Genomic DNA, 24000 nt, shown 5'->3' on the forward strand with positions numbered 1-24000 from the left:
ACAGTTATCCCCCCTCCCCACTCATCACAGACAACACACACACACACACCTGTGCACATACAGCTATCCCCCCTCCCCACTCATCACAGACAACACACACACACACACCTGTGCACATACAGCTATCCCCCCTCCCCACTCATCACAGACAACACACACACACACACCTGTGCACACACAGTTATCCCCCCTCCCCACTCATCACAGACAACACACACACACACACCTGTGCACATACAGCTATCCCCCCTCCCCACTCATCACAGACAACACACACACACACACCTGTGCACATACAGCTATCCCCCCTCCCCACTCATCACAGACAACACACACACACACACCTGTGCACACACAGTTATCCCCCCTCATCACAGATAACACACACACACACACCTGTGCAAACACAGCTATCCCCCCTCCCCACTCATCGCAGATAACACACACACACCTGTGCACACACAGCTATCCCCCCTCCCCACAGATAACACACACACACACCTGTACACACACAGCTATCCCCCCTCCCCACAGATAACACACACACACACACACACACCTACCTGTGCACACACAGCTATCCCCCCTCCCCACTCATCATAGATAACACACACACACACACACACACACCTGTGCACACAAGCTGGTTTCACACACACATATAAAAACATGCAAACACACACGCACGCAGGCACACACACACACACACACATGCATGCACGCTAAAATGCACTAAAGGAAGGGAAACAACTCACAGAGAACTCAGTGATGAAGACGTCGATGATACTTCCGATGACAGTGGTGAAGTCAAAGACATTCCATGGGTCATGAAAATAATTCTGAAAGGAGAAAATAAAGAGACTGCAATATTCAACACAATTTGTGTGTGTGTGTGTGTGTGTGTGTGTGTGTGTGTGTGTGTGTGTGGTTTTCATTTTGAGTGTGTGTGTTCATGACTAAAACTGTTTTTACAAATATTTCACAGAATTCTTTTGTCAAATTTAGTCAACTCAATGTGAGTGCGCACAATTATAATAATGTAGCATCACAGTATTGACATTAACAAGATTAACACACACATAATAATTATGCATATATTCCAAATACAACGCATAGAAATCAAAACACTTAATAAAACGAATTCAGAACTTTTAGTCAAGAAAACATTTCAAGACTAAAAACAGCTAGACGGACACAAGGAAAACTCTGAACAGATGAAATGGTTTATACAATTTGAACACTTGTGGTAATGAATAGCATTGTCACATCAGAACTGCAGCACTTTTGCCCCCCAACATTAATTCAAGACAATGAAATTTTGACTGGAGGGAAAAATTCATTAAATCTGCAAAAACATAATAATATGATGTTTTATTATGTACCTGTATCACCTGTTCTCAATGGGACTAATAGGATGCAATCTATAACAGCATAATAACATCGTGCAAAGCATAAAACTTAATTTTCAGCTCCAATCTTAAAACTGAAAACAAAACAAATGAAATACAAACAGGTCTTATTTCCTTTTCCATATTCTTTGTGGAAAAGAAAGTAAAAAGAACATTTCATTTAGTTAAAATCATGAATGCATGGATATATATACTTTAGACATCACTGATTTACTGATGTTAAGTACACTGATAAACTCTGCCAGATGCAGAGGCATCTAGCTTACAAACTTTGTACACATGTGCATGCACACATACATGTGCAAAAGAAAAAACATGTACCACATACACATGCAAAATATAAATAAAATCAATGGCAAAATGCAAGTAGAATAAAAGATCATTGGATAAAATTGCTGGTACTAATACTGACCATAAATCATAAGATGAAAAACAACAACAACAACAACAAACAAAAAAAAACCCATGACATAGGAGAAAAGCCCAAATGAATAAAAGCCACAAATTGGTTTTTCTTCAACCTTTCATCCTACGCTGTGTACTTTCAGCTCATACTATTTGAAAGTCCAGCACCACTCATCTCTCTTCATGGTGGTGTGTGTCCATTGAGAACGATGATGACCATCGTTGTCATCCAGCTGGGGGATGGGGGGAGGGTGGTGGTGGTTGGGGGGGGGGGATGCTCATGAATCTATCTGTGAATGCGTAGATGGCTGAATAGTCCAATCTGCGCACGAAATGTTCGCTGACAGTTGGGGCAGACAAAGACAAGCATATCACTGTCAGGGAGCTTGTTTGCCCGTGACTTTCTGGCCTGCCTCTTCTGAACAGCTGCAGCAGTCCTGTTGGCCTCGCACAACTTGGCGCCTTTGTGCACAGCAGCGCGCCATTTGTCACGGTCCACTGCAGATTCCTCCCAGAGTCAGGGTTGATATCAAACGCTTTCAGAGAGACTTTCAGAGTATCTCTCTTCATTTTGCCCATGTAAATGGGTTCATGCCAAAGCACTAACCAAGTAATTCATATCAAAGAAAAATCAAACGGCACAAAAACCATCAGTAATCAAATAATTCTGATCAAATGACAGGCGCAATAGCCGAGTCGTTAAAGCGTTGGACTTTCAATCTGAGGGTCCCGGGTTCGAATCATGGTGACGGCACCTGGTGGTTAAAGGGTGGAGATTTTTCCGATCTCCCAGGTCAATATATGTGCAGACCTGCTAGTGCCTGAACCCCCTTCGTGTATATACGCAAGCAGAAGATCAAATACGCACGTTAAAGATCCTGTAATCCATGTCAGCGTTCGGTAGGGTTATGGAAACAAGAACATACCCAGCATGCACACTCCCGAAAACAGAGTATGGCTGCCTACATGGCGGAGTAAAAACGGTCATACACGTAAAAGCCCACTCGTGTACATACGAGTGAACATGGGAGCTGCAGCCCACGAACGCAGAAGAAGAAGAAGAAGAATGGGTTAAGCAACAACAACAACAACAAAAAAAAAAAGAAGAAAAAAAAAAGAAAAAAAAAGAAGCATATGCAATCATCACCATGCAAGCAAACCAAAACAGACAATGCCAAATCAGAAAATGAACTATGAAATCAAAAGGGACCTTTTGGATAAGAGACATGCACCAACACGAACACAACAGATGAAAGAACAATGGTAGGAGGGAGGTAAGGGGGCTGACAATAAAACAGATAGGGAGAGGTACATGAAATGAAGACTGAAGGGATTTGATAAAAAACAAAAAAAAACCAAAACCCAACTAGCACACTTTCACTCGACAATGATCTCATCCTGCTTGAAGAAGAAATGATGATGGATGGATGGAAGGAATAAATAAAACAACAACAACAACAAAACAGATAAAAGAAAATGTCTTGTTAGCATTAACGTAATAATACCATAAATAAATTTTACAGTTAAAAAAAAAGAAAGAAAACATCTGTACAGCTGTGACGCACACAGACACACTAATATCATTCAAAGTGAAAAGACATTAAATTAAAGAAAGAACACACACACACACACACACACACACACACACTTAAAAGCTGCAAGAAAATTCATCAGGGCTGAAAAAAATAAATATAAAAGCTAAAACAAGTTTGCTTGGGTCAAAAACAGCAGTCCACAAATTCTGCCAGACCAGGAGACGACATTAACTTGTTGTCAAAACCACAGACACTGACAACATCAAGTCATTTAATGATTAAGAAAGTTCAACAACTGATAACAACACACTGTTCTGAAAACTCTGAAAACTCAAAACACTACAACCATCAAGAAGCTGTTCAGACCACCTGGACACTGAAACATCAACCTACAAGCTGGTCTCAACACTCAAACACTGAAACATCAACCTACAAGCTGGTCTCAACACTCAAACATCAACCTACAAGCTGGTCTCAACACTCAAACACTGAAACATCAACCTACAAGCTGGTCTCAACACTCAAACATCAACCTACAAGCTGGTCTCAACACTCAAACACTGAAACATCAACCTACAAGCTGGTCTCAACACTCAAACACTGAAACATCAACCTACAAGCTGGTCTCAACACTCAGACACTGAAACATCAACCTACAAGCTGGTCTCAACACTCAAACACTGAAACATCAACCTACAAGCTGGTCTCAACACTCAAACACTGAAACATCAACCTACAAGCTGGTCTCAACACTCAAACACTGAAAACAACAAGTTGTTCTCAAAACTCAAACTCTGACAGCAACATGATGTCTTAAAAAACCAAAAACCAAAAATAACTTAAAAAACCCAAACAACATCAGAATGACAACATCAAACCGACCTCAAAATTCAAACACTGACAACACCCTGTTGTTCTCAAAAACAACATATCAAGTTCTCAAACTCCAAACAGCAAGTTGTTTCCGAGACTTCTAAACACATCTGAAAACAACTAATCTGTTGCTCTCAATCTTCAGCTTGCCAACAGCAGAAGAGAGAGAGAGAGAAAAAAAAAGAAAAAAAGAAGAGACAACAGCCATGACGACAACACCATCAGTGACAGGCCACAACAGCACCATCGGCCAACCTTTCCAAAAGCGGCCAGTTTGAGAAGGAACTCTAAGGTGTAGAGCACCGTGAACACGGTGTTGATGGTGGTTAGTATCTTGCCAAACTCCTTCCCCTTCTCTGTCGAATGGGTCGGGTCGCTCGGCTCAAACTGCACAAGTGCATATGACCAAGCAACTAGGATCACCCACACAAAAGGGTACATACAGGGATCATAGCAATATATGGGTGGGATTGCTTGGCTCAAACTGCACAAGTCACATGAGCAAACGACCGTAATCACCCACACATGACACACAGATCATAGTCGGTGGTGGTGGTCTCCACACTGGCTGAGGTGCTCACTCAGTCTGTCTCCACAGCTAGGCCATCACTGTCGTCAGTACGGGGCTTAGGCGGTGTCCTAAGCCTGTTAAATCAGAACAGGCACTACCGAACATCACAACAAGTGACTCAGCAGCAGTTCAGATCTTCTCTGGTGTGTGGCCTCCTGGCGACCTGATATAAATGGTTCCCTGTGGACTGCCCGCCACTGAATAAAAAAATCGGAGCACACCACGAAGTTCACATGTCGGCATTCCTAGCATTCCCGGAGAAGCAGGCGAGAAAAAGAGAGACAAGAATGCTGCAGAGACAGAGACAGATACTGAGAGAGAGAGAGAGAGAGAGAGAGAGAGGGGGGGGGGGGGCAGGGGGAGGGTGCAAGGGGGATGGAGAACATGAGAAAAAAACAGAGAAGACAGTTGTAGTGACAATGAAAGAGAGAGGGTGGGGTGGGGTGGGGTGGAAGTGAGAAAAAGAGAGCAGACAGCTTTAGTGAGAGAGACAGAGAGAGAGAGAGAGAGAGGGGGGGGGATGGAGTAGTTGAGAAAAAGAGAAGACAGTTGTAGTGACAATGAAAGAGAGAGAGGTGTGGTGGGGTGGGGTGGGGTGGGGGGGGGGGATGGAGTAGTTAAGAAAAAGAGAAGACAGTTGTAGTGACAATGTAAGAGAGAGAGGCATGGGGTGGGGGGTGGGGGGGGGATGGAGTAGTTGAGAAAAAGAGACAGTTGTAGTGACAATGAAAGAGAGAGGGGGGTGGGGGTGGGGGGTTGGAAGTGAGAAAAAGAGACAGAGAGAGGAGGGGGTGCAGGGGAGATGGAGGAGGTGAGAGAGAGAGAGAGAGAGAGAGAGAGAGAGAGGGTGGGGGCAGGGGGAGGGTGCAAGGGGGATGGAGGACATGAGAAAAAAGAGAGAAGACAGTTGTAGTGACAATGAGAGAGAGAGAGGTGGGGGGGGGGGGGGGGGGGGAAGTGAGAAAAAGAGAGCAGACAGTTGTAGTGACAATGAGAGAGAGGGGGGGGGCAGGGGGGGAGGGGGGGATGGAGTAGTTGAGAAAAAGGGAGGATGAAGGAGGCGAATGAGACAAGAGACCGAACTACAGAAGGGCAAAGACACTGGACACTGTTGCCTGACGGGCAAACACCACACACAGCTTCCATTCAAGTGGAGTTAAAATCTTTGCTGAAAGGGTAGTGGTGTAGGCAAGTGATGGATTAAGGGGAAGAAAGGCACTTAAAAAAACCCAAAAAAACAATCAAATGCAAAAGGCACAAACGTCCATCTGTATCAGGCAAACCACCTTCATGTACGTGGAGTGATGGCCTAGAGGTAACGCGTCCACCTAGGAATCTGAGTGCACTGGTTCGAATCACGGCTCAGCCGCCGATATTTTCTCCTCCTCCACTAGACCTTGCGTGGTGGTCTGGATGCTGGTCATTCGAATGAGACGATAAACCGAGGTCCTGTGTACAGCATGTACTTAGCGCACATAAAAAACCCACAGCAACGAAAGGGTTGTTCCTGACAAAATTCTGTAGAAAAATCCACTTTGATAGGAAAACAAATATAACTGCACGCAGGAAAAAAGAAAAAAAAAAAAAAGAAAAAGAAAAAAAAAAAGGGTGGCGCTGTAGTGTAGCCACACGCTCTCCCTGGGGAGAGCAGCCCGAATTTCACACAGAGAAATCTGTTGTGATAAAAAGAGAAATACAATACAATACAATGTATGTTCACTCAAACCAAACTTATACACATGTCAAACAAAATCAACCAAGAGAAGATGCCCAACTGAACGCAAAAAGACACCGTCCCGTGCTTCTCACCGCCACAAACCAACCTTTAAAAAAGGCATTAAAACAATCCAGACAGACAAACAAATAAAACCAAACCAAAAAAACTACCTGCTGAAACAAACAAGACAAGAAAAAGGAAACCCTCAAGAACCCAAACCCATCACCAGACCATTCTCTGCGTCAGCACACCCTCAAAACCATTCCACTGCTTCAAAAAAGGGAGAAGACAAGGAGACAAAGAGAAGATAACCCAAGGACGTAACCCTCAGGAGCCCCAAAGAGAAGACAACCCTCAGGAGTCCCAAAGAGAAGACAACCCTCAGGAGCCCCAAAGAGAAGACAACCCTCAGGAGCCCCAAAGAGAAGCCCCAAAGAGAAGACAACCCTCAGGAGCCCCAAAGAGAAGACAACCCTCAGGAGCCCCAAAGAGAAGCCCCAAAGAGAAGACAACCCTCAGGAGCCCCAAAGAGAAGACAACCCTCAGGAGCCCCAAAGAGAAGATAAACCCTCAGGAGCCCCAAAGAGAAGACAACCCTCAGGAGCCCCAAAGAGAAGATAAACCCTCAGGAGCCAAGACCATCACCATGCGGAGAGAACCTGTCGTCACCAGGTCACGTCTTACCCGGAAGCCAAAGGCATACATCTTCAAGACGCTCTCAATCGTGAAGGAAACCGTGATGGCTTCATTCAGGTGTTTCAAAATTTCTGCATACTGTTTGGTTTCCCCGTCATACTGCGAGTGCACAACAGTCAACGCTATTTTGTCTTCACTGAGAACATCGTAACAACGATACTGATACAAACAGCAGTAATATCAAAAAACATTTTGTCTTCATTGAGAACATTATAACAATAACACTGATACAAACAGCAGTAATATCAATAATAACAATAATTATGAGAAAAAGAAGAAGAGGAAGAAGAAGAAGCAGCGAAGAAGAAGAAGAAGTAGAAAAGAAGAAGAGGAAGAAGAAGTAGAAAGAGGAAAAGAAGAAGAAGAGGAGGAAGAAGTAGAAGAAGTAAAAAAGAAGAAAAAGAGGAGGAAGAAGAAGAAAAAGAAGAAGTAGGAAAGAGGAAAAAGAAGAAGAAGAAGATTAAATGATAAAATTCAAATGTGAAAAGTAAATATTTAAACAAAATGTCCATCATCATCAGCATTTGTGATGGGACTTTCAATAAAAAAAAATTCCTCCTCCTCCATAATATAAATATCAATACAGGGGGACAGTGTAAACTAACTTCCGATGAAGAAAAAGCATGGAAATACATGTATGCTTGGCAAAACAGAATAATAACAAATCATTTCAGCATTTTAGAAACCTCATAAGCAGTGACTGTGAAGTGACAAATGAAAAAGACATATCTGCTGATCAGTTTGCAAATAAAATTGACCCCCTCCTTATGGAAAATGACGAAAAAAAAGGCCTGAGATTATTACTCTGTCTATACACCTCTCTCTGTGCATGTGTGTGTATGTGTGTGTGTGCGTGCGTGTGTTAACTCTTTCACTGCCATGGGTAACTTTTGTTGATTAGACAGTGCAATGCCATTGGCGACTTTTGTCGACATCGAAGGGTCATGTTGATGAGACCATTTTTCACACTGTAACAAAGCCTGACTGCTGCAGCCAGGTTCCCGCCAATAGAACGACGACAAACCTTTGCCCCATGGCTGGGTTTGAAGTGAACGAGTCCATTGTGTTGCTTTGACATGAACCGAAGCCTGCGACACAGGGCATCATTTCTACGATGTTTGGTGCTGGGGTGTGTTTTTCACAAAGAAATTAGGAGGTGAAAGTTAGAAAAATTAGAAAAATTAGAAAAAGTTAGAAAAATTTCTTTTGTATTTCTGTTAGCAACATGCTTTGATTTTCATTCCGTATTGTGTAGTGTTGACCCTGTTCAGGGAGAGGAGTGGTTGTAAAAAAAAAAAAAAAAGCACACCAGTGCTTATCTATTATCCTCGAAATAAATAATTCTGTCATGTCTTGTCTCTCTCTATACACACACACTCTCTCTCTCTCTGATTACATATATATATAAACATATATATATATATATATATATATATAACAGATATTTCTTATGTATTGCTATTAACACTATCCTCTGATTTTCATTTAGTATTGTGTAGTGTAGACCCTGTTCAGGGGACATATGTAAAAAAAAAAAAAAAAACATATCATACATATATATATATATATACACAAATTATACATACATACAGATTTTGATAAACGAGTCTCCAAGGCTCACCTTCATCATGAGAACAATGGTGTTGAGTGCAATGAGAATCATGATGAAGTACTCAAACTTAGGGGAGACGACCAGCTGCCAGATCTTGTACTTGATGGAGTTCTTGTCCTTTGGCATGAAGCGACAAAACGGCTTGGCGTTGATGGCAAAATCTATGCACTGTTTCTGTAAATAAAATAACAAAACCACGACAAATGAGTCAATAAACTGAACACTAGACTGAACACGCTTGGCCTCGATGGCACAAAGCTACGCACTATTTCTGTATTAAAAACAACACGGTAGGCAAAAATGACTCAATAAACATCTGGTGCATAGAATGAACACACATGGCATCGATAGGACAAATCTATGCATTTTTCATTTAATCTTTTTTTTTTTTTCAGACAAGCTGGAAAGTTGAATATGTATATGCATACATCGGACAAACTTGGGCACTGAAAGCAAAGAAACTCTACACTGTTTTTTTTTTCTCTTCCTTCTTTTATCCTGACTACAAAACTCAGAAAGCTTTTTGGTGCGAGTTTTACACAATTACATTGTTAAAACATCTGACTGAAAATAACTGCTTTGAACATACTTGTAAATCATGATAATATACTTGTGTTGTGTATGTGATTATATGTGTGCGTATGTGATTGTGTGTGTGTGTGTGTGCTTGTACATGTGATGTGTATGTCTGTGCTCCCATGCATGGATGGATGCAGGTGTGTGTGTGTGTGTGTTCACATGTGCCTGTTTTTATATTTTTTTTTTATTTTTAAAAATATTTTTATCTGTGATTTCAGCCTGTGTACCTCTGCACTCTCTCTCACATCATGTTAACAAAATGTGGAAAGGGGTTACAGTGGGCCAATCCTACACTCAAAAATAAAACTGTGTGCAAACATTTATATTTACCAGATATATACTAGCTGCAGAGTGACAATGAGGAAAATTCTGAATAAACATAACTTTTGACTTCGATTCCAGCTAGCTATTAAACAAGCCATAGAGATGGTGCAAAGTGCTGTGTGCAGTGCTGTCATACAGTCTCCAGTCAATGAGCTGACAGCTTTCAGATCTCATGAAAAAAAAACCCCAAAACAAACAAACAAACAAAAAAAAAAAACACCTCAGCATCGGCAGAGATCCTCTCTCTTCTTTTTTATGTTTCAAAGGAGAACTCTACCTTTCATTTACACACACACACAAAAGATTAAAAACAAAACAAAACCACAAGACAATAAACATGTTATAAATCAACAATGGCAGAGATTCTCTCATATTGTCTACTTCAAAGGAAAACTTTCAAAAATCGACTGAAAATTATCAAATCATCTGATCAAAAAGACAGAAGAAACATCTACTTTGAAAACCCAAGGCAATAAACATGTTTTTCCTTGAAAAAAAAACAACAACAAAAAAAACCCCAGTTACCTATAGAGTCAAAGACCTTTTTTTTTCTTTTAGTCATAATCCTCTCTTACCTGGTTTTTCTAAACCCCCCTCAAATGAAAATTTATGCCCTTCTGTTATGACCCAAAACAAAACTATCAGTGTTGTGTCCCCTGATTATCGAGTACTGCCCGACAAGCGTTGTGCCAGCCATCTGATAAATGAATACCGAATGGCCAAGGGATGTCCACACAGGGTACGAAGGAGTTAAGGTGCTATCAGGTCTGCACCCCTTTGTGTATGTTTGAATGGTGTTTAATCAGACACAAACGTTAAAATCCCAGAAACCATGTCAGTGTCTGGTGATTTTTTTTATCTTTTTTCTTTTCTTTAATTAAACAATTCTTTGGTGGAAAGTTTTAATGGAAAAAATGTCCTGCTTCTATGCATGAGTGTGTGTGTGTGTCATGTGTGTATAACTGCACACACGTCTGCATGATAATGAATCTGTATGTACACACTTTTTGTGCACATGTTCACATCAAATGATACCCATTTCTAAACCTCCCAACTTCTCCATGCACACTACTCACCTGTTAATTTATCTGAATATTAACGAGATCTTACCTGCCAAGCAGAACCCCCTCTCTTTCCCATCCTTCTCCCTACCCCATCCTGAAAATACCCCCCCTCCCACCCCACCAAAAAAAGAAAAAAAATTCCAGCAAGTACGCCATCTTAATGTCTATGCGTCAGTCTATCTATCATATCTCCTAATTCAAAAGCCAGACTCTCAAGCACTTACTGACACAATTCTTCATGCACAAACATGTTTTTCTAAAGACATGCTGCATTGCACTATATATTCTATGTGCCCACTGCGAGAATATTTCAATGATTTTGATGAATAACATTGTGCTTCGCATGCAGCAGACAGATGCTAATGTCTACATAAGAAACAGAGTCTGAAAGTCTTCCTTAAATTAATTGAGATCATATGTTTCTTGTCTGACACATGCAAGAAAAAAAAACAACTACTCTGTATTTGTAAAAGATAAAACTGATAGTCTTACTTTAATGCCCAAATGGTTTCTTATAATTTAGAAAACAGGCTAAACATTCACTTGTAAAAGACGTAACCGAAAGGTTTATTAAATGCAAAAACTTTCTGACAGAGCATTTTTTCCATCTAAAAAAACATATACATTGTAATATACATAATTAACAGAACACACAAAGAAAAGAGAAAGTTTCAACACAGACAGCAAAATACTGCTTACACAAGCAGGGAAAGGCCAATAAATTAACACATCAGAAGAAAACCATGAGTAAATAAGTACATGAGAACAAAATACAGAATGCAAAACATTATGACATATCAACAAAGCAGTAAAAAAAAAACAACAACAACAACAAAAAACCTTGATATCAGTCTTTAAAAAAACACCAAACAAACAAAAAAAAAAAAAAAAAATAAAACAAGAATCAGAAATAAAATCAAAATAAATTACAAATCAGCAATAAAAAAATTCTGATACAGCAATAAAAAAAAATCAATGCATTGAAATTTAAGAATGAAAGCAAAACACAGCAAATAAAAAAAGAAAAAAAAAAAGAAAAAAGAATAAAAGACGCAAAGAGTATTACTTAAATATGCATGCGAAATATGGAATAATGACAGGTTAAAAGAATCAAAGCGCAGAAAAATAATCAAAGCCAAGTGAACCCCTTCACAAGAAGTTCAAGGCAAGAGAAAGGAAATAAACAAGCAAACATCAGAAAAATAAAGATGTTAATAAACCATAGAAAGGGTTTCATACAATATCCACCAAGCTCCAAAAAACTGAAAGTAAATGATTGAACAACAAATGAAATGAAAATCATAAAATGGAAATATAAAAAGTGAACAAGTGACCACCACAAAATGATTCCGTTGTCCCAAGCTTTTACATTTTTCAATCTTTTTGAAACTCTTTATTGTTCTTTTAATGATCAGTGAAAACTGCTTTGGAATCATAGAGTCTCAGCTGCAGTATTCTCCAGGTTGGAGCCTTTCCTCAAACTGTTTAAAAAAAACCAAAAAACAAAAAAACTTGGCGCACAGATTTCATATCTCTTCCCAGACATTAAAATCATAAATGTTTTAAAAACATTCTACTTAACATCTTTGGAACTGATGTTTTTCTAAAATAGTATTTAGTATAAAAAAAAAAGGAGAGAAAAAAGAAAAGAAAAAAAAAACACCCCCAAAAAACCACTGACACACTGACAAAAAATATCAAAAATATGAAATTCAATCATCTGCCTCCCCTAAGCAAACGTATTTCTTTGGTGCCAAATGACTGAAGTTGACCGCAAAATCATTGTATGGTGGAGTATCATTTTAATCAAACATTTCTTTATTACCAGTGAAGAGCTTCAAACTCAAAAGTCTGTGAGTTTTTTTTCTTTATGTCTGTTAAACCCTTCAAATTCACACTCAAAATACAGTACAAAGATGTTTGCACAAAATGGAAAACATAATGGGCTGTCATAAAAAAAGAGAGAAGAAACAAAAGAGAGAAAGAAACAATGTTTCCAATTTCTAGATGTGCCCAAAACACAAGACAAAGAGAACAAAGTTTCCGCAGTATATTTCAGAAACCCTCACTGGCTATGAAGCAAAACTTTATCTCAGTCTTTTTAGCCAACTCAAACCAAGCTGTGAAAGTAAAATGATATAGTTAAAAACAGATTTTAAAAAAGCTTAATTTTGGGGGAAAACCCCCCCCCCCAAAAAAAAACCCCCAAAAAACAAAACAGGAACAAAATGTATCTCTGCTTAGTAGACTCAGATGCTCTTTTGCCCCCCCACCCCCCCCCCCTTTTAAACAAGGGAGAAACCTTTTCTTCAAAATCAGTTTTCTTCCCAAATCAAGATGATACTTTTGACTCCTTTGAGTTGGCTGAAAAAACACAACAGAAAACCCTCTGGACATGATAGTTGGTGAACAATTCTCATACTGACTCGGCAGGAAAATTGCAATACATGTGAAAAATCTTGTAATCCAAGTCAGCGTTTGGTAGGTTGTGGAAACTAAGAACAAACCCAACATGCGCAGGGAAATATGGAGTATGGCTGCATACATGACAGAGTAAACAAACAAAACGGTCAAGCACATAAAATGTTACATGTCTGTGTGAGTGTGTGTGTGTGTGCTTAACAGAAACCCGATTAAATGACACAGGATACGAATGATGAGCGCCCAATGGCAGCTTAATTCGGCTCTTCCCAGGCACACAGCCTCTTGTGCAAAATTACTGCATGTTTGTAAGGTGCTTAGAACTTGGTTTTGACTGAGAATAGGCACTATATAAATTTCCACATAATCATCATCAAAAGCTGTTAACCACAAACTTCAGAGTTGTCTACTTTAGCTGTTCACTACTTCCACAGTCATCTGCTTAGCAATTCACATGAATTTCAAGGTATGTATGTGCAAGAGGTAAAAAATTTCAAAGACAACTGGAAGCAATGTTCAGCATAACATTAAAGTTATCTGCTGTGGCTCTTAAACATTAGTTTCAAAGCTGTAGTGGTAGTTTAATATGAATTTTAAAGCCATATTCGACTGTTTAACACAAATTTCAAAATTACATGCAGAAGCTCTTCAACATGAATTTCAAACTGATTTGCTAGACCTGTTCACTAGAATTTTTGAAGTTATATGCAAGGCTGTTGTGCACAACATTCAATTTTCAAGCTCAATACAAATTTTGAAGTTATGTGCAAGAGCTGTTTTTTCAAACTCAGATAAACCGGTTCAAAATAGATTTTGAAGTTCTGTACAAGAGGTCTTCAACTTGAAATTCAAAGTTATTTGCTAGATCTGTTCAATAAAAATTTTGAAGTTACATGCAAGAGCTTTTCAACATGGATCTGAAAGTTTTCTGCTGCAGCAACTTCAAAATTTTCTGTTAGAAATGTCCAACATTAATTTAGAAGTTCTTCGACACAAATTTTGCTAGGTTTGTTGCTACAATAATTAATAGGTTATTTGCAAGAGCTGTTTATCACATTTTAGTAAGCTGTTTGCAAGAGCTTCATACACGGACTGAAAAATTAGTTGCTTCAGCTATTCAACTTCAATTTTCTCTTTATCAAAATTCATTTTTTCTCAAATGGTATCAGATCTCTGGGTGATTTAATATGACTATTAACTTGTTATTCAACAACAGGGAAATGTTGTACTGAGAGATTAAACTTAATTTTTTTATTTTTTTTATTACAACAGATTGCATCCTCATGTAACTTTCAGAATTCAATCTGAATCAGCCCATCATATGAATTTTCACCAAGAAATTGCTCAACCCAAACAATGTTGTATGCATCTGCAAATTACTGGTTCAATATCAAAGCAGTGATACATCATCTTAAAAAGACAGGATCGATGGTGGTTAAAACACCCATACAAAAACACCTGTCTACTACATATCATCAATAACAGCTATCCCAGAAAACAAAGGACGAAACAAAAAAAAGCTGCCACAGCAAACTGATTCAACAAGGCCTAGACATGCACACAGCCTACTGATAGGGAGACAATTCACTAGAGGAGCTTTGCTCATGTCAGATAACCGACTAATTTTCTTATTTCGTCTTCTCTGACACAAAACGGTTATTCCATTTATATTTTCAACATTTCAAAAATCAAACTATAACTTTCATTCTAACTCTTCTTTTTTCTGAGTTCAAATGTCTGTACATAAATGTCAGGCATGCAAGTGGAGAACACTATTAAAAAAAAACAAAAAACAACCACCCAAAAAACTCAATCACTCCATGCACTGAAAATGCTTATCATCCCGAACATGCAAAAAATACTGAAAAAACGAAAGAGAAAGCAAAGCAAAATAAATGAAGGGGAGGTAACGACCACTGTCCAGCCAGCATGCATCGGAGAGACAGCCAACTCATGAGGTGAGGGACATCAACAATGTTAATGTCAAGAGCAAGAGACAGAGACAGAGAGAGCGAATAGGGGGATGAAACAAAATGATACCCAGGCAAGTGTTCAAAAATGGACGTGAGAGAAAAATCCAAGGACTAAGTCCAATGGATCAAAAAAAAAAAAAAAAAAAAAAAAAAAAAAGCCAGGAAAGCCACAAACCAGAAGGCCAGGATGAAGACAGTAAAACAAGGGGAGATAAGGTTGCCAAGAGAGGGAGAGAGGTGTGGTACGGGGGCGGAAGGGAAGAAGAAGAAGACGACTCGTGGAAGAGGGGAAGTAAAAACGGGGAAGAAGGGGGTGCCGGGAAAGGGTAAGAGAGGGGGAGGGTACCTGATTTTTGTCTAAGTCTTGGTCTATCAGCTCATTGTCTCCCTGCTCCTGGAAAGTAATGATGATCAGAGCCACGAAGATGTTGACGAAGAAAAACGGAAAGACGATGAAAAATGCGACGTAGAAAATCGCCATTTCCATGCGGTTGCCAGACTTGGGCCCCATATCAGCCTCTGTGGAGTCCATGGAATGTTTGAGCACACTGAAAAACAAGAAAGCGGGTAGGCAGCTAGAATCATGGCTAACTAACCGGACAACGGGAGTAGGGGGCTGACTACCAGGCTATGGGGGGCAGGGGGAGGGGGGGAGGTCACTCACTCATGCTGCTAGCGGTGGCCTGAAATACTACCTGGTTCTTGTCCAGGTCCTGATCCAGCAGTTCCTTCTCCCCTTCTTCCTGGAAAGTTATGATGATGAGAGCCATGAAGATGTTCACAAAGAAAAAAGGAAAGACGACGAAAAAGACCACGTAGTACAGCGCCATCTCCATGCGCCAGCCGGGTTGCGGCCCCTCGTTCACCGAGGTGGAGTCCATGGAGTGCTTCAGCACGCTGTAAGAAATACAACAATCGGGGGGCTTCCTGTCATGTTCGTACACGGCTATCATCAAACATCACAATGTCTTCTTTTTTCAAGTCTGAACAGACAAATAATAAAGTGGTGCATTCTTCAATTTGCCTATGAAGAGCGTCCTGCCTTATTCTTACACTGGAAAGAAACAAATAGCTAAACAGTCAAATAACAGAGTGGTGCACTGCTCAATTTGCCCGTGTTATATTCTAACATATGTTTATCAATTAACACCTCAGCATCGTCTTTTCAAATCTGAACAGACAAGAGAAAAGTGGTGCACTGTTCAGTTTGCCTGTGAAGTAAATCCTATCATTTTATAACACTGGAGATACAACACACAGCTATCAATTCACATCTTGACATCATTAAAAAAAAAAAAAAAAAAAAAAAAAAAAAAAAAATCTGAATGGACAACTAACATGTTGTGCACCGTTTGATTTTCCTGTGAGGAATAGCGACCATGTGGTTTAACATCTACGTAGGACTTAAGATACCCAAGGTTCCAGGTTTGAGTTCCCCGAATTTGGTATCCCCCCCCCCCCCCCCCCCCCCTCACTAAATGCTGTGTCATCTGGTTGCTAACAATGCAGTGAAGATGATAAACTGATGTATCCAATGCAGCATGAGAAAAAAACCCTCAACCAAGAGCAAATTTGGATAGACAAATAAGAATGCATACAGCTTTAACTCTCTCCATACGAACGGCGAAAGAGGCGACGTTAACAGCGTTTCAGCCCAATTACCATCATAAAAATATTGCAAGCGGAAGGCTCTTATACTGAAGAGGTGAATGCTGACAAAGAATACCACAATTCTGATGACGGAAGCTAAAGGTTGGGTCATTCAGACACCCACTGGACATCCGAGGGGCCTGTGTGGAGGAGAAGAGAGGACTGGCCGTACTGAGTGAGTTAAAAAAAAAAAAAAAAAAAAAAAAAAAAAAAAAAAAAAGAAAAGAAAAACTGTACTGCAGTGATACCTTGTCTACCAGAGCGCAAGCAGCTCAAATTTTGTGCACAGAAAAAAATTTTGCAATGAAGTGATGCAACAGAACGAATTAATAACAAATATCTAATGGAACATAATATAGTTTACCAATCATCTGAAAATCTAACCGTAGTGATACCCTTTATGGAAGAGAACACTGGAATTTCAATACCGGCGATGTCTTGTTGAGTTCCATCCTTAGCTTTTATTTAACTGCTGTGTCCGCAAAAATAACAAGGACAGTGTTTTATTTCCCTGAGGTATCTAGTTAATTGCTAAGAACATTAAATAGTCAAATGTAGTTATCTGATTTACACATGTAATAAAGATAGCAAGAATGTGACATTTGGAAATTTCTTAAGTCTCTGTTGCATAAACAGATGCTACCAAAACATGTTTCCATCTATGAACCTGAAAAAACAACAACAAAAAACAAACAAACAACAAAAAACACCACAAAAAAACTTATCCTATCAAATCACAGTTTTGAAAGGAAAGCTGCCAGCATGGTTGCTGTTGTCAAAGAATCAGTATGGTCCTCTTTATTCCATTTTTTTTTTATTCTTTTTTTTTTCTAGCCCTATGTTTCTCTTTTCAATGTGTCAATATATTCCTAATACTACTTCAGTAATTCTGCTTCACGTTCCTCTCCCAACAAGTTTATCTATAATTACAACATGAAAAAAAAAAGACAAAAAAAAAAGACCAACAAAACACACAGAGATGGGCTGAGGAGAGAAAAAGAAAGACAGACAGACACAGGAACAGAGAGGGCACGAGAGAAAGTCTGTGTGAGTGGACAGATGGGAATCATGATTGTATTCATATGTGAGTAGAGTGATGGCCTCGAGATAACACGTCCGCCTAGGAAGCGAGAGAATCTGAACACGCTGGTTCGAATCACGGCTCAGCAGCCGATATTTTCTCCCCCTCCACTAGACCTTGAGTGGTGGTCTGGACGCTTGGTCATTCGGATGAGACGATAAACCCATGTCCCATGTGCAGCATGCACTTAGCACTCGGAAAAGAACTCACGGCAACAAAAGGGTTGTTCCTAGCAAAATTCTGTAGAAAAATCCACTTCGATAGGAAAAGCAAATAAAACTGCACGCAGGAAAAAAAACGACAAAAAAACGGGTGGCGCTGTAGTGTAGCAACCCGCTCTCCCTGAGGACAGCAGTCCCGAGTTTCACACAAAGAAAAAATGGTGACAAAACGAGAAATACAAACACAAATAAATTCAAAGAAGATGGGTGATGGCAAGACACTTTCAATCGTCAGTCTGCTGCATTTCCCTGTTCACAGAACACAACAACACAAAGAAACAAACAGGAGAAAATGAAACAAACAAATAAACCAACAGTGCAAAGAAAACTTCAACAACGAATTAAAACATTTAACAATAAACAGTATTCCGTTGCAACTGGGAGCCTGCCATTCCTAAAAAAAAAACAAACATGTGAACCAACAGCACAATGAAATATGCAATAATCAATTAAAATATTCAACATTATATGGCATCCTGTAGTCAGTATGAGCCTGACGTTTCTCGGTCTCCTTCAAATACTTACCGAAACATTTGGGAAACTAAAACATCAGGCTGTGAGGGAAAGAAATATTTCAACAACAAATTGATCAACACATACAGCAAATGCATTCCACTTTGGTATCCCTTTTTGGTCTGTGTACATGTTTTTCATATTTTCAGGGCTTACTGACATTGTATCTTCCGAAGCTTCAATGGTTTAAAAGGCAACAATGCAAACAGAAAACAATAATCAGTTTGAAAATGTTGTAATCTGACCATGGATTGTATACTGGCATATCTATGATGCAAATCTGGTCTAACCTAGCCAAATCTTGCCTAGTCGAGTCTATTGGTCTATTTTCTCCCAACAGCCCATATACAAGCTTCTGAGTGCACTTATGCACTCTTCCATTCACACACACACACACACACACAATCTATGTTCACATACACACACATTTATGTGTGCACACACACACGCGCGTGTGCGCACACACACACACACAAGTGATCACTCACACATACAAAGTCCTCTCACATGCATACAAATATACAATCTCTCACACATCAGATATTCTCCTCTTTGTATCCCCTCCCAGCCACACACATTCACACACACAAATTGACATGCAAATCAATACACCCCCTTCTCAAGAAACAATACTTCTGTGCATGCACTTACATGCACACACACTGAACTGAACGGAACGCACACACACTACGCAAACACAAACACCATTTCTCTCTCTCTCTCTCCAAAATTTCCCAGCACATCACCATTCAAAACATACATACTGTACCATCACACTATCTTATCAACCCGCTTCCCTGACTTGCTCTGTTCCACACCCCCCCCCCCCCCCCCCTCCAAACCCACACAACACAATGACCACACAGTGTGTGTCATACCTTGCCCCCCTCACCCCCTCCTCTCCCACCATGCCCTTCCCACTCCACACCCACACACCCACCCTCCTCCTCTCCCCACATACAGCGATCCCTCAGTGTGTGTTGTCACCTCGGCCATCCCTCCCCAGTGGTGACAGTGAAGAGCGTCAGCATAGCGCTGATGATGCCCTTACACACACCCCGCCCCATCCACGCCCCCCACCCACACAACACAACAATCTAACAGTACACATTGTTACCTCAGCCATCCCTCGCCAGTGGTGACAGTGAAAAGCGTCAGCATGGCGTTGATGATGCCCTTACACCCCCCCTGTCCCCACATCCCATGCCCTTATCCCCCACAACACAACAATCCAACAGTGTGTGCTGTCCACCCCCGCCCCCCACGCATCCCCTCACTACCCCGTCCCCCTCCACAACACAACAGTTTGTGCTGTCCACCCCCCCCCACCCCCCCCCCCCCGCGCATCCCCTCACTACCCCGTCCCCCTCCACCCACACAACATGACGACCCCACAGTGTGCGCTGTTACCTCGGCCACCCCTCCCCGGTGGTGACAGTGAACAGCGTCAGCATGGCGTTGATGATGTCGTCATAGTGGAAGTCCTGACGCAGCCACATTCGATCCTTCACCGTCGGCACGTCTGAGCTGCCCTCGTACTCAAAGTACTGCCCCCTGGTGGACGTTCGGAGAAAAATGACTGTAAATCTCAACGATCGTCCCACTTACTGGCCTGGAAGTGATCTTAGAAGCATCAAGTTGGCTCAGTGTTATGAAGAAAAAAAGAAAGAAGAAAACAAAGCTTTATGAAGTGATGATTTATGTAATACACAGTTACTATTGATATTGTTAATGTGTGTCTGTGTGTCTACCATAATGTTCAATTTTTGCAAGTAGATGGTGGACAATTAGCGAGATGTCTTATCACCGAGTTGCCGCAAAATTCTGGGCCAAGAGGATCAAACTGAGTGGCCTGATTTGTGCATCAGTTTTGATTTGGTACAGTATATGATACCAGATAAAGTGTTTCAAAAAGTCTGACCAGTGATTTCTCTGGATATAATGAACGAACCTTACAACAGCAACAACCTCTCTGGACATAATAAACGAACCTTACAACAGCAACGACCTCTCTGGACATAATGAACGAACCTTACAATAGCAACGACCTCTCTGGACATAATGAACAAACCTTACAACAGCAACGACCTATCTGGACATAATGAACAAACCTTACAACAGCAACGACCTCTCTGGACATAATGAACAAACCTTACAACAGCAACAACCTCTCTGGACATAATGAACAAACCTGACAATAGCGACGACCTCTCTGGACATAATGAACAAACCTTACAACAGCAACGACCTCTCTGGACATAATGAACAAACCTTACAACAGCAACAACCTCTCTGGACATAATGAACAAACCTGACAATAGCGACGACCTCTCTGGATATAATGAACAAACCTGACAATAGCGACGACCTCTCTGGACATAATGAACAAACCTTACAACAGCAACGACCTCTCTGGACATAATGAACAAACCTTACAACAGCAATGACCTCTCTGGACATAATGAACAAACCTTACAACAGCAATGACCTCTCTGGACATAATGAACAAACCTTACAACAGCAACGACCTTTCTGGACATAATGAATTAACAGCAACGACGTCTCTGGACATAATGAACGAACAGCGACGACCTCTCTGGACATAATGAACGAACAACAACAGCAACCACCTCTCTGGATATAATGAACGAACCTTACAACAGCAACAACCTCTCTGGACATAATAAACGAACCTTACAACAGCAACGACCTCTCTGGACATAATGAACGAACCTTACAATAGCAACGACCTCTCTGGACATAATGAACAAACCTTACAATAGCAACGACCTCTCTGGACATAATGAACGAACAACAACAGCAACCACCTCTCTGGACATAATGAACGAACAACAACAGCAACCACCTCTCTGGACATAATGAACAAACCTTACAATAGCAACGACCTCTCTGGACATAATGAACAAACCTTACAACAGCAACAACCTCTCTGGACATAATGAACAAACCTTACAACAGCAACAACCTCTCTGGACATAATGAACAAACCTGACAATAGTGACGACCTCTCTGGACATAACGCACAAACCTTACAACAGCAACGACCTTTCTGGAAATAATGAATTAACAGCAACGACGTCTCTGGACATAATGAACAAACAGCGACGACCTCTCTGGACATAATGAACGAACAACAACAGCAACGACCTCTCTGGACATAATGAACGAACAGCAACAACCTCTCTGGACATAATGAACGAACAGTTATGACCTCTCTGGACATAATGAACAAACCTGACAATAGCGACGACCTCTCTGGATATAATGAACAAACCTGACAATAGCGACGACCTCTCTGGATATAATGAACGAACCTTACAACAACAACAACGTTATCATCATTCCACTCACTGGCACTCATCCCTCGTGGTCTTGGACTCATCGGTGCAGTAGAAGAATCGGCCGCTGAAGAGCTGCACAGCGATGACGGCGAAGATGAACTGGAAGAGGATGTAGACGATGAGGATGTTGGACACGTTCTTCAGAGAGTTCACCACGCAGTCAAACACCGCCTGTAAAATTGTATTTGAAAAAAAAGAAAAAAAAAAAGAAGTTAAATAAATGTAAGGTATGTCAAAAAAGAAAAAAAAAAAACCAAAACAAAACAAAACAAGAAAAAGTAGGTTTTTTGGCTGTTTATTTTTCATCGTTTAATAGGTAAAAAATTAAGAAACAATTTCAACTCTCTCCCTCTCTCTCTCATTCGTGCACAACTCTCTGTCTGTATGTTACCTTAACCATGGACAATGGCTTTGCGTTCTTTTGTCTTTTTTTGTTTGGTTTTTGTTTGTTTGTTGTTATCAGTGCTCACAAATGAATGGGAGTCTTGCAGCACTGTAGATTGTTTTGTGTGCCACTCTGTGCAAGTGCGTGCTCGAGTGTGTGCACACGCCGCGTATGCCCATGTGTGTGTGTGTGTGGAGATCGAAGTAGTATGGCATGTTTGTGTATAATCTTAGTAAAATGAATAGAGAAAAGAAGTTAAATAAATGTAAGGTGTGTCATAAAAGGGGAAAAAAAAGAAAAAAAAAAGAAGTTGAATAAAAGTAAGGTGTGTCAAAAAAGGTAAAAACAATAACAAAAAAATGAAATAAATGTAACGTGTGTAGAAAAAAGGAGAAAAAAAAAGAAGAAAAAAAAAGAAGTCAAACAAACATATGGTGTGTCAAAGACAGACTTAACTGATTCCACTCCAGAGTTACGTGCCTTGACTACTTCTCCTGTTGACCAAGGAAAAGTATTCTCATACACAGACACTAGTATCGGATTCTAGTGTCTATGTCTCATACCAGCACGCTATTCGAATTTCGTTTATTCTTATTTGGTACTGCTGGCATTACAAACTAGTTATGGATTCTGGAAGTATGAAAATGAAGCTTTGTTCAACTGATTAAATCAACAATTCTCCATTGATTTTCACTGTTACAGTGGAAAATGAAGACATCTGGACTTGGGTGTATTATTCACTCGATATATATATATATATATATATATATATATATATATATGGTGGAGTCTCCTATCGGACCGATGGATGAGTAGGCAGGCAGGCTTATCTGTTGGTGTGTGTCCTCATATGGGAGAAGAGGCCGATTCTGGATGTGCAGCACTTCCCACAGGTGTTGCAAGGGAAAACGTCTCCAGAAGTTGAGCTCTGCTTCCTTCGCTCACGTTTCTCCTCCTTAATGGCCAGCGTTCTCTTGTTTTCAAACGTCTTTATGCCACTAGAGCACAGCATCCTCCAGCGAGAGCGGTCAAGGGCATCAGTTTCCCAGGAAGCGATGTCTGTGTCACTGGCTTTGAGGTTTGTCTTCAAGGTGTCCTTATATATTATAGCATATATGATATGTGTGTGTGTGTGTGTGTGTGTACATACGTTTGGGTATCTCAGTAGCTGCTTCACAAGCCCGAAGCCATAACGGGCAGTAACTTAAATCAGGTACCCAAGTAAAATCATTCAGTCCGAAACAGAAACAACCCAATGCGACTGACCTTCAGCTTGGGCACACGGTTGATGGTTTTGAGCGGTCGCAACACTCGCAGAACCCTCAGGGACTTGATGGTGTTGAGGTTCTTTCCCGCACTGTCGCTGCACACACCCACACCCAACGCCCACTCGTTTCTTTGTTTGCAACGGGGAAGAGGCTCAGGTCAAGGTCAAGGTCAGGGTCAAAGAGCAGTTGTCAGGAAAGAGAGAGAGGAAGAGAGAAGGATAGAGACAGACAGGGGAAGCAAAAAGAGAAAAGTGTGAAGGGAGGTCATACAAAAGAGGGAGGGGGAGGTCTGAGATTAAGGAAAATGAGAGAGGGAGACAGAGAGAGAGAGAGAGAGAGAG

General features: G+C 40.6%; 1 protein-coding gene across 1 annotated transcript in view; it reads right to left on the reverse strand.

The window, feature by feature from the left end:
- The window catches only part of LOC143289786 (voltage-dependent calcium channel type A subunit alpha-1-like), a 160923-nt gene that overhangs the window by 58438 nt on the left and 78485 nt on the right, over nucleotides 1-24000 (reverse strand). Inside the window, exons 23-29 of the mRNA XM_076598918.1 lie at nucleotides 23658-23754; nucleotides 22017-22177; nucleotides 20055-20198; nucleotides 15526-15727; nucleotides 8828-8992; nucleotides 7195-7305; nucleotides 756-839 (exon numbers count right to left, since the gene is read on the reverse strand). Coding sequence (XP_076455033.1) covers nucleotides 756-839; nucleotides 7195-7305; nucleotides 8828-8992; nucleotides 15526-15727; nucleotides 20055-20198; nucleotides 22017-22177; nucleotides 23658-23754 — 964 coding nt within the window. The remainder of the gene's footprint in view (nucleotides 1-755; nucleotides 840-7194; nucleotides 7306-8827; nucleotides 8993-15525; nucleotides 15728-20054; nucleotides 20199-22016; nucleotides 22178-23657; nucleotides 23755-24000) is intronic.

The sequence above is a fragment of the Babylonia areolata genome, chromosome 14 (assembly GCF_041734735.1).
Source record: "Babylonia areolata isolate BAREFJ2019XMU chromosome 14, ASM4173473v1, whole genome shotgun sequence".
Classification (NCBI taxonomy): Eukaryota; Metazoa; Mollusca; class Gastropoda; order Neogastropoda; family Buccinidae; genus Babylonia; species Babylonia areolata.